We start from the raw sequence: 18,045 nt of genomic DNA on the forward strand, positions 1-18,045 counted from the left end.
ATCCATGGTGCTGAACCAAAAATGGGCCGTCTTCTAAGCTTCCATTCCTGCTTTTTCAAATAAAGATACCAAGAGAACAAAGAAAAAATTATAATAGGATTAATTTATAAAGTTGCTTAAAGTTGCATGCTCTATCTTAACCATTAAAGAAAATATTTGGGTTCAGTATCCCTTTAACTGCAAAGCGCTCCAATGCACGTGTATATATATCTATATATGTGTTCATATGTATTTGTGTGTATTTGTCTGTAAATACATATATACACACATATAAATACATATGTACACATATATATATACACCTTTAGACATATATATGTACGTATGTCTATGTCACTGGTTTTCAAACCTGTCCTCAGGCCTCCCCAAAGGTCCAGGTTTTCAGGATTACCTTAGATGAGAGCAGGTAAAATAACAATGTTTATTAATTAGCTGATTATTTCACCTGTGATTCAGTTCAGATAACCTCATAATGTGGCCTGTTAGGGAGGCGTGAGGACTAGGGTTGCTACCTCAGCCATGTTTTCCAGGGTGTGCAGGTAGGAACATGAATTCAAACTCTGGACAGCACACAAATAGTGACACTGAGCATCACTATTCATGTTCCCCTCTGCACACCCTGCAATATGTATAACTCATAATTTTTCTGAAAAACATGGCCGAGATAACAACCCTACTGAGGACAGGTTTGAAAACCAGTGGTCTATGTTAAATCTCTTTGCCTGCCTTTTTTTTTTAACTAATTTTTTAGATGGTGTTAAAAGTGTAACCACAGCTCTGAGCACGTACTAACCCGACGCGCGTTACCTTGAATTGCGCTCAAGCGATAACTCGTAATACCAACACAATTTAACCATCATGCAAACGATCATGAAAACCCATGCGAAAAGAATTTGCCCTCCACTAGTAATCTGGCCCATAGTGTTTTAGGGAAGTAACAATGTCAACTTCAAGGGTATTGATGACAGAAACATTTTAAGATTGGGATCACTGGCAGAACACACTGGCCAGAGTTCAGAAATACTTATTACCTGAAAATAAGCACAAGTTTGTGACCAATTCCAGTGAACCTATTTATTTAAAAATACTGTACAAAAAATCATGTAATACTAGTCTTGAAGCACTTGAAACATTTTATTCAAGTCATTTTCACATGAACTTGCAACTCTAGTATAGGCATCTAAAACATGAGTAAAGAAATACAATAAGAAATAGCTAGTGTTATAAATAAGAAGTTTTAAAACAGTAAATGTATAAAGACATTTTAAAGCAGAGATAAAACAATTGCAAAACAAAGTGGAATTTCACATATATCTCATACACATCAAGCTTTCTTTCTATAAATAGCATAGGCTTATGTGGATTTAATTCAAGTTAAATTTAGCACCTTTTTAACCTGTGGTACAGATAATTCTGCATAATGCACTCAATGACTATAAAGTTGTTCCTATTTGATTGAACAGACACAACAATTTTGTAAAGATCCATAACAAAACTCTAATAAAAAAAATATATATACTTCTTTATAGTAACAGAAAAAGTGCCTATATTTTAAAGGTATAGTCTAGTCAAAAAATTAACTTTCATGATTCAGATAGAGCCGGCAATATTAATCAACTTTCTAATTTACTCCTATTAGAACATTTTCTTCATTCTCTTGGTATCTTTATTTGAAAAAGCAAGAATGTAAGCATAGGAGCCGGCCCACTTTTGGTTGAGAACCTGAGTAGCACTTTCAGGTTGGTGGCTAAATGTAGCCACCAATCAGCAAGCGCTGTCCAGGTGCTGAACCAAAAATGGTCCGGCTCCTAAGCTTACATTGAAATAAAGATACCAAGAGACCGAAGAAAAATTGATAAAAGGAGTAAATTAGAAAGTTGCTTAAAATTGCATGCTCTATCTGAATCATGAAAGTTTAATTTTGTCTAGACTATCCCTTTAAATCTTTCATTATATTGGGAACTACAATAAATATATTTTCAAAATGGGGTGTGTACTTCCAGTTTTGTATAATTTGTTAAACTGGCTAAAAAGTATTAGATGATTTTACTAATTGCTACGTCCCCTGGAACACAATGGAGCTGTTCTGCTGGCCAGAGTGCATTTAATGTGTTTACTGCATCCAAAGAAATTCACTCACAGTTTTCAACTCCAGACAGTGCCACTATTTAATCCATTAAAAATAATGCCACAATCCTAAAATACTTTACAGATTTAAATTAGAAAGGTAAACCTACAGTTCAAATTTCCTTATAATTATAAAAAAAAGTATTGTATAGTTCCACATTACTGTATGTAATTACCAGTTATCTAGCTTAATTCTCAAGAACATGTAAAAGAATATAATTGTAGCACCTGAATTTTGCATAATTATATTTTTTTTACTGCATTGTGTGTATGCTATGAAATAATGATTTAAAATTGTTTGTACACAGATTAACCAAATATTCCATATTTTAAAGCACTGACAAGGGCATCTGCTGTTGCGCATTATAAAAATCCAGTTAAGGTTTCGTCAAAGTCCATATGCTCAATACATTATATAAGATTTGTGTTTTAATTCATAACTGTTTACATCCAATTGAATTTAATGACTTCTTAATTCCAGATAAATTTGATTGTTTAATCCATCAGTTTCTTGCATTTTAATAACTGTGAAAGAAAGAAAAATAGGTTAAATTATTTTATAGCATTGTCTTTTGAATTAACTAACATACCACAATGGATTTAGTATTGTTTGTCATGTCAATTTAAAGGAGTCCATTTTTTTATTTAATAATGGAAAGTTCCAAATGCTGTTAAGCTATTCAAATGAAAGTTACATCCAAGTGGAAATATGCACTTTCATGAGGAATTTTTTTCTCTTGCCAGATTTTAAAAATTGGCTTTGTTAATGGAAATACGACTTAAAAATTGAAACATTTCAAATGAGGTTTGTTTTTTTAGGTAATTGTGGATGTTCCTCAGACTGAATGAGTGGCTTACAGAGTCACACTAAAATTAATTAAACATGAAGTATTTTTGTAATGATTTTTTTTTTCCATAACTACAAGGTCAAAATGTAATAAGTTCACTTCTCTAAACAAAAGTAATAAAAGATAAAATGTATTAACTAATGATCATTTAAACTGAAATGTATAGAGAAAAAAAGAAAGAATGTATAACATAATATGGCATAATATATGCATAGTTACCTCTCTTGAGGAGAAACAAAACTATACTATTTGTTTTATGCTGTCAAACATTATGAGGTCGATTTATCAATCTGCAGCGGACAGGGGCATACATCATACATACACGCCCCTGTCCGCCGCAGCTCGCCTCTTTCGGGCTGAATTCCCCTGGCAGAATTCAACATTGGACACGAGCGCTATTTTGCGCTCACGTGCAATCCCGCCCCCTGCCTGCGCACAGCCAATCACACGCAGGCAGGAGCTGTCAATTTCCCCGGTCGGAGGAGACTGGGGAGATTGAAATTCGCCACCTTAGAGGTGGCGAAAGGTTGGAAAAACAGTGGTCTGATGACCGCTACTTGTTAAATACTGACTGCAGGTTCTCTTGTGATTTCCATGAAAAGTAATTTAAAAATGACCAGTTTCAACTTGCAAAGTGATTGTGTAGGTTTTTATAAAGTTGGCTGTTGAACCTATTGAAAAGTCTTGCAAATTAGATAATATGCTCGATTTTAAACCAATGAAGGATAAAGCAGTAGGCTAGTTTTATCTGGCATATACTAAGCTGAGTAAATATTTGCTGTCTAAGAAAAGCAATAACGATACATTACCTAATTTGGAAATGTTAAACTCTCTATCCAGACTCATAAGCAGATATGGGAACCCTTTTGTTTTATGCATTAACAACTTGATTTTCTTCAACTTTCCATGTTCCAGCTATTAAAACTCTATTAAGCAGCTGTTACTAACAGTTCGGGAACTGATTAAAGCTTTTTTACAGGAAGGAGTGAGTCAGTAAAGTGAATCTATAGAACTATAGACAAGGAGTTCTAGCTGGATATTGTCCAGGAAAAACAGGGGAAGTTATCTTAAACCAGGCATACTTAAATCAATAAATCAATATGGTTTATGTTTTTTTAACAATATCACATTCCACAAACTGGAAAATATTAAAATTCTTTAAAATCCTTATTATAGCCTTCAAACATCTAATTTATCATATGTGTGTACACTGGCTTTTTGAGTGTTCTCTGCTACAGGTTAGTTTAGATTATCTTGAACAATTAAAGAAAAAGGGGATAAGCAGCAATTTAGCAAGCTTCTTGAAAAATTCTATTAATGAATGAAATGCCAGCTGAACATAATACACAAGCACACTGAATGACCAGTAAAACAATTTGGATCCAGCAGAAAAAGATGCAACTGCATTGAAAATGTTCTTATATTAGTGTTTGCAAAGTTTTTCTCTCTTTTGAGCACTGTTTTTCTCAAAATGGTTGTACTATAAATGGATGTGTTTAAATTTGATAGTGGGTGTATTTATGAATATGCCAACAAGACACAGCGATAGGCCTAGGGTAACAAACGTTAAAGGGAACCGGAGAATCAGACTATTAAAATATTAATCTGATTTTAAACATTTATTTTTTATTTTTACCAGTAACATACATTAACTCCTTATTTCCTGTGGAGAACACCCTTCTTTCAGCAGTGGAGAGCAGTTGAACATCATCTTAAATGTAAATTATTATTATTTTTGAATGTCTTTTGCCTCTTCCCGTTGAGTCTACAGAATACTACAGAATATATTATGGCCTCTACTGATATGTATTCTGCTAATCTTTATAGGTGAGTCTGTTTTAAGTAAGTAACATTTGTTTTAATTCAACACCCTGTGAACCATAATATGGCTGTTCAATATACACACACACACACACACACATGAAATGATCATCTGGGGTTGCTGTGCTCCTTGTTCAGAGAGGAATTGCCTGTTTTTTCGGCGTTGGACTGACCATAATAGGCGGGATCAGACTGATATACTACTACTCTGTGAAAAGCATTACTGGGCTAAAAAGAAGCTGCACCCAGGTGGTAAATTGCCATAGAACATGCTAACAATTTTAGTTAGCTAGCTGCTTGTTCCTGTGAGTGCACATCTCTCTGTGTGTATTTAGTCTCCCAAAGAGAAAAAAGGAGCAACTAGACATGGACTCCTTGCTCAGTGTGCTTAGAGGAATATGGCTACACCTCGCTGACTATGCCCAATGAAGGCTGAAACAATTGTCTGGGGTTGCTGTGTTCGTTGTTCATAGAGGAATGGCCTGGTATTTTGGCGCTGAACTGACCATAATAGGCAGGATCAGACTAATATTCTACAGGAAAGTTCTACACTGTGGAAAGCATTACTGGGCTAAAAAGAAGTTGCACCCAGGTGGTAAATCGCAGTAGTATGGCTAACAATTTTTATTGAACTAGTTGTTCATTCCTGTGAGTGTGCTTCTCTGTGTGTGTGTGTGTGTGTATATATATATATATATATATATATATATATATATACTGTATATCGCCTTGGGGTCAGCTCAACTTCTCCCCTATATAAGGAGATCTTTACTCTGGGACATATATTTTGTTTGCCCCTTGAGAACCCATATTTTTCTATATGGATATTAGGGGGCACACATGTGTGCGTGCGTGTGTGTGCATCTGTCCACGGTGCACTTGTTTTAGTTTTTCAAAGGCATTTGTTTACTGCGCTCTCAGCTATAGTGGCTGTGGACTCAGGAGGAGGTAATGTAATCTTACCTATGAGCGCTCTTGTTTATTTTGGGGGTTAATATTATTGTTTTTTTTGTTTTTTTAAATTTACAATGGAATCCCTGGATTCTGTCCCTCATCTTAATCATTGTTAGGAAGGTGTTTCTGAACACCTTCCTACCAATATTAAGTGTGTTTATTGTAAACAGGCTGAGGTATCATCTCCTTCATATTTATATGATACCTGTCTTAATGTGTTGATGCATTCGGACCAATCTAATTCTACACTTGCTTCCAAAGGTATTATTGCTCCTTCTAATTGTTCTTTGCAGGACATTTCAACACATGTTGCTCCTGGCATAAAAGGATGTATTAAAGCTACATTTTGGCAGTCATTCCACCTTTAAATAAGTGTAAAAGGTCAGTTTTAGATAACCCTTCTACTAGTTGTAATGTACCTTTTTCTCATGAGGCTAATGTAGCTTCTGACGGTGAACCTTTTCCTGTTGATAAGCATGCCTCTAATTCTGATCCTGCTCCTTCCACCTTTTTAAGATTGATCACATGTGTTCTTTATTAAAGGAGGTCTCGCTTATTTTAGAAGTTAAGGAAGCATCTGTTTCTGAAAAGGGGTCTATGAGTCATTTAGATTCTTATAATAAACCTGCAAAATATTCTATGCTGTGGCTGGAATTATTTCTAAATAATGGTCTAAAGCTGGTCAATATTTTAATCCTTCTGCAAGGTTTAAGAAAATGTATCCTCTTACAGTTTTTAATATTGAGTTTTGGGAGTCTGTTCCAAAGGTAGATGGTGCCAATTCTACTTTGGCTAAACATACTACTATCCCTTTAGAGAACAGTACTTTTTTTAAAGACCCTTTGTACAGGAGATTGGAATACTTTAATAGAAGGGCCTATTTGCAGGTAGGTTGTAATTTCAGACCAGCCATAGCTATTACTGATGTTTCTGCTGCTGCTTTCATTTGGTTGGATAGTCTCTCTCATTAGGATTAATGTTAAGAGTGTGTCTTTTTCTGTTATTTCCAGACAGTCTGCTGACGTGGTTTCTAAATCTAGGCATTTATCTTTTTCTTTTTTTTCAATTATTTCCACTGTTTCCACTTTTTCTGATGGTATGGGAGCCTTTTTTCCCCAGGATAAGAAAACTAAAGGTGAATTTAAAGTTTTTATTCATTTTCATTACTTTCGTCAGCATAAGGAACAAAAATCTGATTCTTCATTAGCTTGGCAGTGTTCCTCTGGTTACAGTTGGAAACCAAGCTCTTATTGGAACATGCCTAAGTAGGCCAAAAAGTCCACCCCTGCATGAAGGTGCACCTCCCAATCCAGAGGCTCTGGTAGCGGGCAGGTTCAGTCTCTTTCAGGAGACATGGTTGTGGACTGTTTCAGATTCTTGGGCTCTAAATATTGTTTCTAAGGGTTATCAAATAGGTTTCTGGGCAAGACCTCCCAGGGGGAAGTTTCTATTATCAAATGTTCCAAAAATTCATTTAATTGCTCTGGCTTTTCTTCAATCAGTTATGGATCTAGAATCCATGGGAGTGATAGTTCCTGTTCATTTGTCGGAACAGGTGAAGGGATTTTATTCAGATTTTTTCATTGTTCCCAAAGAGGAGGACATTTTCAGACCAGTTTTGGATCTAAAACCTCTGAACAAACTTTCAAAAATGGAGACTATCTGGTATATTCTGCCTTTTGTTCAGCAAATACAATTTATGTCCACAATAGATTTAAAGGTTGCATACCTCCATGTTCAGATTCACAAAAATCACTATTACTTTCTCAGATTTGCTTTCCTAGACAAGCATTTTTAGTTTGTTTCTCTACCTTTTGGTCTGGCTACAGCTCCAAGAATTTTCACAAAGGTTCTGGGGGCTCTTTTGTCATCCGTGCTCAGAGAATAGCTGTTTTTCTTTACCTGAACAATATTTTCATTCAAGTTCCATATTATCATTTAGCAGAATCTCACACCCACAGATGTTGTTTCTTCAACAACATAGTTGGAGGATCAATTTGCAAAAGATTTATTTGGTTCCTCAGACAAAAGTCATTTTTCTGGGTTACCAGATAGATTTAGTTTTCATTAAGCTTTCTCTGATAGATCAAAGATGACTGAAGTTGGCTTCAGCCTGTCAGGATCTTCAGTATCTTCTTTTTCCCTCAGTTGCTCTTTGTATGGAGGTTCTGGGTCTCATGATCATAGCATTAGATGCTATTCTGCTGGTCTTTATATGAGACCTCTTCAGCTTTGTATGCTAAATCAGTGGAGCAGGGATCATACTCTTTTATACAAGAGAATTTCCCTAAATTTCAGAACAAGACAGCCTCTATCCTGGTGGTTGAATCACCAGCTTACATTTCAGGGCTTTTCTTTTGCTTGTCCTTCTTGGTCTGTGATCACTACTGTTGCAAGTTGTTCAGGTTGGGGGTCTCTAACGGCACAAAGAGTTTGGGCTTCTTGGGAGGCAAGGTTGCTGATAAACCTTCTAGAACTCTGTGCTACTTAAAGAGCTCTTTAAACTTGGCCTTTGTTGAAAGTAGAATCTTTTCTACATTTTCAGTCAGCCAATGTCACACCAGTAGCTTATATCAATCATCAGAGGGGTACTCGCAGTTCCCTAGCCGTGAGGGAATTATTTAAAATTCTCTATTGGGCTGTAACCAATTGCGCTCTAATTTCTGCAGTTCACATCCTGGGAGAGAACAATTGCGAAGCGGTTTTCTCCGTCATCAGCTCCTCTCATCCAGGGGAATTGTCTCTTCATCCAGAAGTTTTCAATCAGATTGTGGATCTCTGTGGTCTCCCAGAGATAGATCTTATGGCTTCCCGGTTAAACAATAAACTTCCCAGGTTCTTTGCGAGGTACAGGGATCCTTGAGTGGAGTTTGTGGATGCTCTCATAACACCATGATCTTTTGAGCTTGCCTATCTATTTTCGTCATCTGGTACTTTTTCCCAGGCTAGTTTCAAACATCAGACAAGAGAATTCATCACTAATTCTAATTGCTTCAGCTTGGAGGCCTCACAGAACCTTGTATGCAGATCAAGTTCAGATGTCCAGTTGCCCTTCTTGGCCTCTTCCTCTAAAGTCAGACCTTCTTTGTCAAGGTCCTTTTTTCCATCAGGAAAATCTCTAAGCTTGATGGCATGAGTATTAAACGGTTAGTTCTTCGGTCCTGCGGTTTCTCAGATCTGTTATTGAGACCCTATTTAAGGCTCAGAGAGCAGTGACCAGGAAGATTATAAAATTCGGAAGACTTTTATTTCTTGATGTCTTGTGCATGGTTTCTCTTGGCATTCTTTCAGAATTCCTAGAAATGTTGCAGTTTTTGCAAGATGGTTTGGATAAGGGCTTGTCTGCTAGTTCTTTAAAGGTTCAGGTTTCTGCTCTGTCGGTTCTGTTTCAAAAGAAGATTCCTGACATGTATGGGATTTTTTAGGTTTGAGTTCATATTAAGCCTGTTAGTAAACCAATTTTCCACTTTGGAACCTGAATTTGGTTTCAAAGGTTTTGCTGGCTCTTCCATTTGAGTCTATGCATAAGGTGGACATTAAAATTATTTTCTGGAAGATTTTGTTTCCTCTGGCTATTTCTTCTGTTAGAAGAGTTTCTGAGCTTTCTGTGCTTCTTGTGAGCCTCCTTATCTTATTTTTCATCAAGATAAGGCAGTTTTGAGAACCAAATTTAATTTCTTGCCTAAAGTTGTGTCCTCTGACAATGCAAGCAGGGAAATTGTTGTCCCCTTTTTATGTCCTAATCCTAAGAATTATTGAGAGAAGCTTCTTTATAATCTGGATGTGGTATGAGCTTTGAAATGTGTTGATATTACTAGGGATTTCAGAAAGACCTCTAGTTTGTTTGTTCATTTTCTTTGGTTCTAAACAAGGTCAGAAAGCTTATGCTGTATCTTTGGTTACTTGGTTGAAGTCTTTGATTCATGAAAGTTACTTGAAGGAGGATCAGACTCTGTCTAAACAGATCACTGCTCATTCTATCAGATCAGTTACCACTTCTTGGGTTTTCATGAATGAGGCTTCCATTTGTCAGAATTGCAAGGCAGCTACTTGGTCTTCTTTGCATACTTTTACTAAATTCTACCATATTTATGAAAAGAAAAAACAGAAGCGCCACATGGCCCAATATTGTTTGGTTTAGAACTAGTAGATCTTAAAGTAATGAGTAAACTCAAGTTTAGTAGAGCACCTCAATTAGTGCTAAAAATGCGGTCTGGGATCTATTCGGTCACCCAGAAGACCAACTTCCTGCACAGGAGCTGATGTCTGTATAGACAGAAAGGAGACACAGGTGCCTATATGGCCTAGTATTGTTGGTACAAAGATGTAAATACAAGCAAAGAGAAGAATGGTACTCACAATGGATAAAGCACCTCTTGTGATGCTATAGAGGCATGAAGGGATCAATTCAGTCACCCAACAGACTTGTGGCCAGACATCCAAGTGGATTCAGAGGTGCAGATGGATCCCACAATTGGCCAAAAGGAGATATTCCTCAGGAGAAGGATAAAAAATATATCCCAAAGAAAGATGCAGCATGTGTTCAAATGTTAAAAATGACTTTAATAAAAATTATAAAATCACAGGCAACGCGTTTCTCAGCCAATGGCTGTTTCATCAGGCTTCATAAACGTAAAAGGTCTTTTAAAACTTCTCATAAGGTTGATTAAATTTCAAATGACCGACAACATACTTATTTATCCTCCACTGATCTATCTGATTCCGAAGATCCTACCTCAGATATTAACACTGACAAATCTACTTATTTATTTAAAATGGAGTATATTCGTTCCTTGTTAAAAGAAGTGTTGATTACGTTGGATATTGAGGAAACTAGTCCTCTTGATACTAAAACTAGTAAACATTTAAATTCTGTTTATAAACCTCCTGTGGTTACTCCAGATGTTTTTCTAGTTCCTGATGCTATTTCTGATATGATTTCTAAGGAATGGAATAGGCCTGGTACTACTTGTATTAATTCTTCAAGATTTAAAAAATTGTATCCTTTGCCAGAAGTTAGTTTTGGGAAAAGATCCCCAAAGTTGATGGGGCTATTTCTACTCTTGCCAAACGTACTACTATTCTTATGGAAGAAAGTACTTCCTTTAAGGACCCTTTTTAGATAGGAAACTTGAATCTTATCTAAGGAAAGCTTATTTATATTCTGGGTATCTTCTCAGGCCTGCCATTTCTATGGCTGATGATGCAGCTGCATCAACTTTTTGGTTGGAAAGTTTAGCGAAACAGGAAATGGATCCTGATTTGTCTAGCATTGTTCGCTTGCTTCAACATGCTAATCATTTTATCTGTGATGCCCTTTTTGATATCAGCAAAATTGATGTTAAATCTATGTCTTTAGCTATTTTAGCTAGAAGAGCTTTGTGGCTCAAATATTGGGAGTTTTTTTGCCTCAGGATAAAAGACCTAAGGGTAAATCTAAAGCTTCTAACCGTTTTCGTTCTTTTCGGCAAAATAAGAAACAGAAACCTAATCCTTCCCCCAAATAATCTGGTTCCAATTGGAAACCTTCTTCAAGTTAGAGTAAATCCAAGCCGTTTAAGAAATCAAAGCCAGCCCCCAAGTCTGCATGAAGTTGCGACCCTCATTCCAGCTCAGCTGATAGGGGAAAGATTAAGATTCTTCCAAAGCATTTGGGCAGATTCTGTCCAAAATCAATGGATTCAGAGTATTGTCTCTCAAGGGTACCAAATAGGATTCAGAGTAAGACCTCCTGTGAGGAGTTTTTTCCCCTCACACATCCCAGCAAATCCAGTAAAGGCTCAGGCTTTCTTTTACAAAGATATGACGAGTCCACGGATTTCATCCTTACTTGTAGGATATTAACCTCCTGCTAACAGGAAGTGGCAAAGAGCACCACAGCAGAGCTGTATATATAGCCCCTCCCCTTCCCCTCCACCCTCAGTCATTGTCTTTGCCTGTGTTATACTAGGAAGCCATGGTAAAGTGAGGTGTTAGTTTTAGTTTCTTCAATCAAGAAGTTTTTTATTTTAAATGGTACCGGTGCGTACTATTTTCCTCAGGGGGATATGGAAGAAGATTTCTGCCCTGAGATTTGATGATCTTAGCATTTGTAACTAAGATCCACGCTGGTTCCCACAAGACTTCTGAAGGTAACCATGAGACATCTTCAGTATGGAGACCGGTTTCATGCTACAAGCAGCATTAAGGTATGTGCAGCCTTTTTTTCTGAGGAGACTTGGTGTATCAGAACTGGCTGGCATTATTTCCCTGTATGGGAATGGGGTAAGCTGTAAAACCTATTTTAATAAGAGGGGTGTTACTGGAGTCCCTATTTTATATTTATCATTAGTTGATATTTGGGCATTATGTGACATGGGAGACAATATAAAAAACAATGTTTTATGTTTTTGGCACTTAAAACTTATTGGTTTTATGCTTGAGGGTTATATTGTGTGTGTATCTTTACTTTAGTGCAAAACTGCATTTCCATGTGGTGTTGTTTGTGCCTACTCTGACTTTTGACCTTAAGGGGCGGAGCCTATTTTTACGCAATTTCTTCAGGCTTAGCAGCAGCAAACAGTAACTCGGTGGCTCCTGAACTGTGTAGCTGGTCTGAAGGGTTGGAAACTTGATTCAAAGTTTCCTGGGGGCAGGTAGGTGCCACAGCAGAGCTGTGGTGAGGTGCAGAGTGTATTTTTATCTATCTTTTGACTACATGTTGATATAAGTACTTCTAAAGCCTTATTTCTGCCCTTGCTTCTGGGTGCAGTAATTTTTGGATTAACTAACGATATTAAGTTAAATTTGGGAATAATTTAACTTTTTTGTGCATTTTGGAAAAATTGTTCACTTTTTCTTTTCTTAAAGGCACAGTACATGTTTTTTCTAATGTTTATTTTATGCTATAAATAAGTGTTTAAACAACTTTTGTGGTATTACTAGTCTGTTCAACATGTCTGACATTGAGGTTTCTAGATCTATCATAAGATATGGCATAAATTGGTGTGAATCCAAGGGTTACTCATGGAGTAAAGTTAGGATTCCTAGGATTTTGTCTTTTCTCCAAGAAGGATTGGAGAAAGGGTTATCAGCAAGTTCCTTAAAAGGAAAAATTTCAGCTTTGTCAATTCTGTTTCACAAACGTTTGGCAAATGTATCAGTTTTTCAGTCTTTTTGTCAGGCTCTATCTAGAATTAAGCCTGTATTTAGACCTATTACTCCTCCCTGGAGTTTGAATTTAGTTCTTCGAGTTCTGCAAGGGGTTCCATTTGAAACCTATGCATTCCGTAGATATTAAACTATTATCTTGGAAAGTTCTGTTTTTGGTTGCTATTTCTTCTGCTCGAAGAGTTTCTGAGCTTTCAGCATTACAGTGTGATTCGCCTTATCTCATATTTCATTCTGATAAGGTGGTTTTACGTACCAAACCTGGGTTCCTTCCTAAGGTTGTTTCGAATAAGATTTTTTTTTTTTTTTTTTTTAATTATTTTTATTGAGGAAAAAAAAAATGGCATACATAATAAGCATTAGAGCATCATATAGTTGCATTCCAAAAATGTGCATAACAAGTTATATCATATAATTATAACAGAAATGCTAACCTTAAGTCAAATATTATAGTAACACATACAATGAGCAATATCTTCTAACTATATGGAAAAAGGTTAGTGTGTTATGGGTTTGCTGCAGAAGATGGAACAATTTTAAAAGGGAAATGCCAATAAGAAGAACAAAGCCCTCTATTCCATTAAAGAGGCCTCTCCAGGACCCCATATCTAGTAGTACAAATACAGAGGGCTATTTGATTCAGAGGAGACCACTTATGGATCTCAACAATGAAACCTCAGAATTTTTATTATTTTCATAGCTAGAATTGGAAAGGGGGAAATAATGTCACTGGAATTTTATGCTGCAAGATATGCTCATAAAGAAAGTGGTTAGGGTGCGGTATAAGTAAGAGAGACCGCATAGTTAATTCTCCCAATCAAGGAAGTGTATTATGAAGAGGGGGGGGGGGGAGGAGGTGGTAAATTAAGTAAGATAAGCCAAATATGTTCAGGAGCCATGTCTTTCAAGAAAGGTCAGGGTAACTGCAATACTGCAATATTAAAATTCAAGCAAAGCATGCTTAGATAAAGCAAGGCACCGCATCTAAGTAGGGAGTCTCCCAAACATATGGGTCGTTAGGGTATGCATTAAGGGGACTAAATGCACATTGGACCAGTGTAGAACCCAACATACCAGAGCCCAATAAATCTTAATGACTAAATTTGGCGAGAGTTATATAGCTTAGCTTTGGTACCATGAGTAGGGCAACTGCGCAGAGTGCAGGACCAGCCTGCCTTAATACACATAGCGATATATAGATCTGGATGATGAGCAAAAATCTGGGGCTAATTGCAGGGGCTTGTACAGATATCTGTTGGTGGACATTGGTTTTATCTTACTGTTTATTTGGTCTCCTACTTGTATATGAGTTGCCAATCCCAACTATGGGGGTAAACATGGAAAGGTTCAAGTATCTCGGCCGCAGACACCCAAGCCTTAGGAGAATTCAGAGTGGTAGGGAACAACAAATCAGACTCTATGGTGTCCATGAGCTTTGAAGGGTATGAAAGAATACATATACCTTTACAAACGATCTATACACGGGTAGCTGGATTCTCATTGACATCATAATAGATCGCTATGTACATTAACATCCTTCATGCAAAACACTGGAGCTTAACATAACATACCTTTACGTAGATATATGTGCGCCTTATTCTATACTTTAGGGGTAGGAAGAGTGGCAGGAATAAACAAGAAAAAAATAGTGGAAACCTAGGCTCCACCTGCTATGGAAAAAGTTCCCATACTAGTAATCATGGTACACCTAGAACATAATTAGGCAAAGGGGACAGCGCTTACCTGAACAATATTGTCCAACATATTAAACTATACCACATGTAGCTTGTCTAGAATAAATGAATACTGATGTAGGCTGCTAATTTTAAACTAGAGATAGCTATATAGTGACCATAATGGGGGCTCGTATGTAGCATAAAACATAAACTTAGTGCTAACTTTAACCACACATTATAGAGTAGTACATTAATAACAAATTGTTTTAGCATATTCACTGTTAACAACAAAACAGATGCGGCAAAGACTGTTAATGTCCAACTGCAATGTCCATAGCACTGCCAACTCGACAATCCGATGAGCGTGGTAATTAGCAACATGCAAGATACCAATGCAAAAATATTACCCTAAACAGGGTTACATTATCATAATAACAGAACAGTTGTAATATATTAGTGTATCCACCATAACACAAAGTCTATAAAGAGTTCATAGTCCCAGTAAAAGTGGTCTGTAAGGGAGGTAAAAACGTTGTGATAAGCAGCACACATAACAAATAAAAACAACAGAAAAAGAAATATATTTTGTGTGGGGACCTTAAAAGCTGGGGTAGTTTTGAGTGGCTGGACTGGGCAAACTTGATAAAATTAGATGGGCTCAATTTTAAAGTGCCTCAAAATGATCTAATAAGTAGATTGGGGAATTATTTAGAATGGAAATCTTTATGGACATAGTGAACACAGAACAACAAAACAAGAAAATTGGCATAAAGAGCTGTATAGGCACTATTATGATGAGGTACAAATAAGCACATACATACTCTCCCAAAGTACAACCAGGTGGCACTGAAAGTGAATAGGCAGCGGTCTAAAGGTAGTCACAATAGTAGGGAGAAGCCTGATGCTCAGTTATAAAGGGAGAATTGTGTTAACCATATGTAATGTTGCACATTACCAACTCCGGGCAGTCAGTCCAAGCAACCTGACAATAGTTTTCAGGCTTCAACCCATTACCAGTCTAATATACATAGCCCCAATAATCAGCTCTTTACAGGTAAGTAATGCTTCTAAGACAGTTTAACCAATTCCACGTTTTTGAAGCAAATTGGGAGCCGTATGCCCGGGTTTCATTGCTCTAGGACAGATAAAGTTTACTTTACCAGGCGAAAGTAATATGCCAACTTGTGATGGAATCAGTGGTTGATGTTCTGAGGCATGGAGGGAAGTATACGGAGTAACCCGGACTGTAGCTAGAGTTGCGCTGCTTAGTTTCAGGGACCCGCTGCTATGGCCGTGAACCAAGCCTGAATTGGGAGCTGCAGGTGGGGTTCTACTGGTGTGAGGGAGGACGTCCGCAGCTGCGGTAGTGCTTACTGCCCCATTGGCCGCCGGAAAAACAGGATGACCTGGCTCTTTTGATGCGTCGCCTGTCCGTTCCACCATTGCTGTGTTGCAGTCAGGGGGAAAGCACCGGGGCCTCGCAGCGCCACCCCCATCTCGTTCACTGAAGATGGGCTCAGTGAGGTCGGGCTGCCGAGACCGACAGCCGCCATTTTTTTGAGGAGCAGCGTACAGTTTGTCAGCTAGACTAGCGTGGTGGTTTTCAAGTAGGTTCCTCAATTTCTCCAAAAAGTAAGACAAAGTCTTCATAGTGCAGGATAGGTCGGAACCCTTGAAGGATAGAAGGTGTACAGCTGCCTGTGAGTGGAGTAAATGGCTAGAGGTCTGCAAGATTGCGGCTCTCTCTCCCAGCTCTATAGTGATTAGCAGTGATGGCAGGCTGGTGCAGTCTCTCTGGACCCCTAAAAGTTCACAGGAATACGCTATCAGTTCTTAGGTCTATCCATATAGGTTCAGGATTTAAGAAGATCACAATAAAGTCTGGAAAGACCTCTAAATTAAGATCTTGGGCCCGGGAGCTGCACCAGAACACGTCCTATCAGCTCTGCAGATGGCTCCGCCCCCTCGAATAAGAATATTAATCCGGAAATTGTTGTTCCTTCCTTGTGTCCTAATCCTTCTTCTAAGAAGGATCGTCTGTTACATAACTTGGACATGGTCCGTACCTTAAAGTTTTACTTACAGGCAACTAAGGATTTCTGTCAATCATCTTCATTATTCATTGTTTATTCTGGAAAGCGTAGGGGTCAGAAAGCTACGGCTACCTCTCTTTCTTTTTGGCTGAGAAGTATCATCCACCTGGCATATGAGACTGCTGGACAGCAGCCTCCTGAAAGAATTACGGCTCATTCTACTAGGGCTGTGGCTTCCACATGGGCTTTTAAAAACGATGCATCTGTGGAACAGATTTGTAAGGCTGCGACTTGGTCGTCCCTTCACACTTTTTCCAAATTTTACAAATTTTATACTTTTGCTTCTTCTGAGGCTATCTTTGGGAGAAAGGTTCTTCAAGCAGTGGTGCCTTCCGTTTAGGTTCCTGTCTTGTCCCTCCCTTTCATCCGTGTCCTATTGCTTTGGTATTGGTTTCCCACAAGTAAGGATGAAATCCGTGGACTCGTCATATCTTTGTAAAAGAAAACAAAATTTATGCTTACCTGATAAATTACTTTCTTTTTCAATATGACGATTCCACAGCCCTCCCTGTTATTTTAAGACAGGTTTATTTTATTTTTTGAAAACTTCAGTCACCTCTGCACCTTTTTAGCCTTTCCTTTTATCTTCCTATAACCTTCGGCCGAATGACTGAGGGTGGAGGGGAAGGGGAGGGGCTATATATACAGCTCTGCTGTGGTGCTCTTTGCCACTTCCTGTTAGCAGGAGGTTAATATCCCACAAGTAAGGATGAAATCCGTGGACTCGTCATATCGTAAAAGAAAATAATTTATCAGGGATGCATAAATTTAGTTTTTCTGAAGTGTGTTTCAGACCTGGAGCTTTCAGGGGTAATCATACCAGTTCCGTTTCAGGAACAGGGTCTGGGGTTTTATTCAAATCTATTCATTGTCCCAATGAAAGAAAATTCATTCAGGCCAGTTCTGGATCTGAAAATTTTAAATCGTTTTGTTAGAGTGCCAACTTTCAAAATGGTGACTATAAAGACTATTCTGCCTTTTGTTCAGCAAGGGCATTATATGTCCACAATAGACTTACAGGATGCCTATCTTCATATTCCGATTCATCCAGACCACTATCAGTTTCTGAGATTCTCTTTTCCAGACAAGCATTACCAATTTGTCGCTCTTCCATTTGGCCTAGTGACAGCTCCAAGAATCTTTTCAAAGGTTCTCGGTGCCCTACTCTCTGTAATCAGAGAACGGGGTATTGCAGTGTTTCCTTATTTGGACGATATCTTGGTACTAGCTCAGTCTTTACATTCTGAAGAATCTCACACGAATCAACTAGTGCTGTTTCTTCAAAGACATGGTTGGAGGATCAATTTACCAAAAAGTTAATCGATTCCTTAGACAAGGGTCACCTTTTTAGGTTTCCAGATAGATTCAGTGTCCATG

At 37.8% G+C, this 18,045-nt stretch overlaps 1 protein-coding gene across 1 annotated transcript in view; it reads right to left on the minus strand.

The window, feature by feature from the left end:
- Positions 1-1,115: 1,115 nt before the first annotated feature.
- Positions 1,116-18,045, minus strand: part of LOX (lysyl oxidase) — a 117,658-nt gene continuing 100,728 nt past the window's right edge. Inside the window, exon 7 of the mRNA XM_053700485.1 lies at positions 1,116-2,652. Within this exon, the coding sequence (XP_053556460.1) occupies positions 2,646-2,652 (7 nt within the window). The 3' untranslated portion in view covers positions 1,116-2,645. The remainder of the gene's footprint in view (positions 2,653-18,045) is intronic.

The sequence above is a fragment of the Bombina bombina genome, chromosome 2 (assembly GCF_027579735.1).
Source record: "Bombina bombina isolate aBomBom1 chromosome 2, aBomBom1.pri, whole genome shotgun sequence".
Taxonomy (NCBI): Eukaryota; Metazoa; Chordata; class Amphibia; order Anura; family Bombinatoridae; genus Bombina; species Bombina bombina.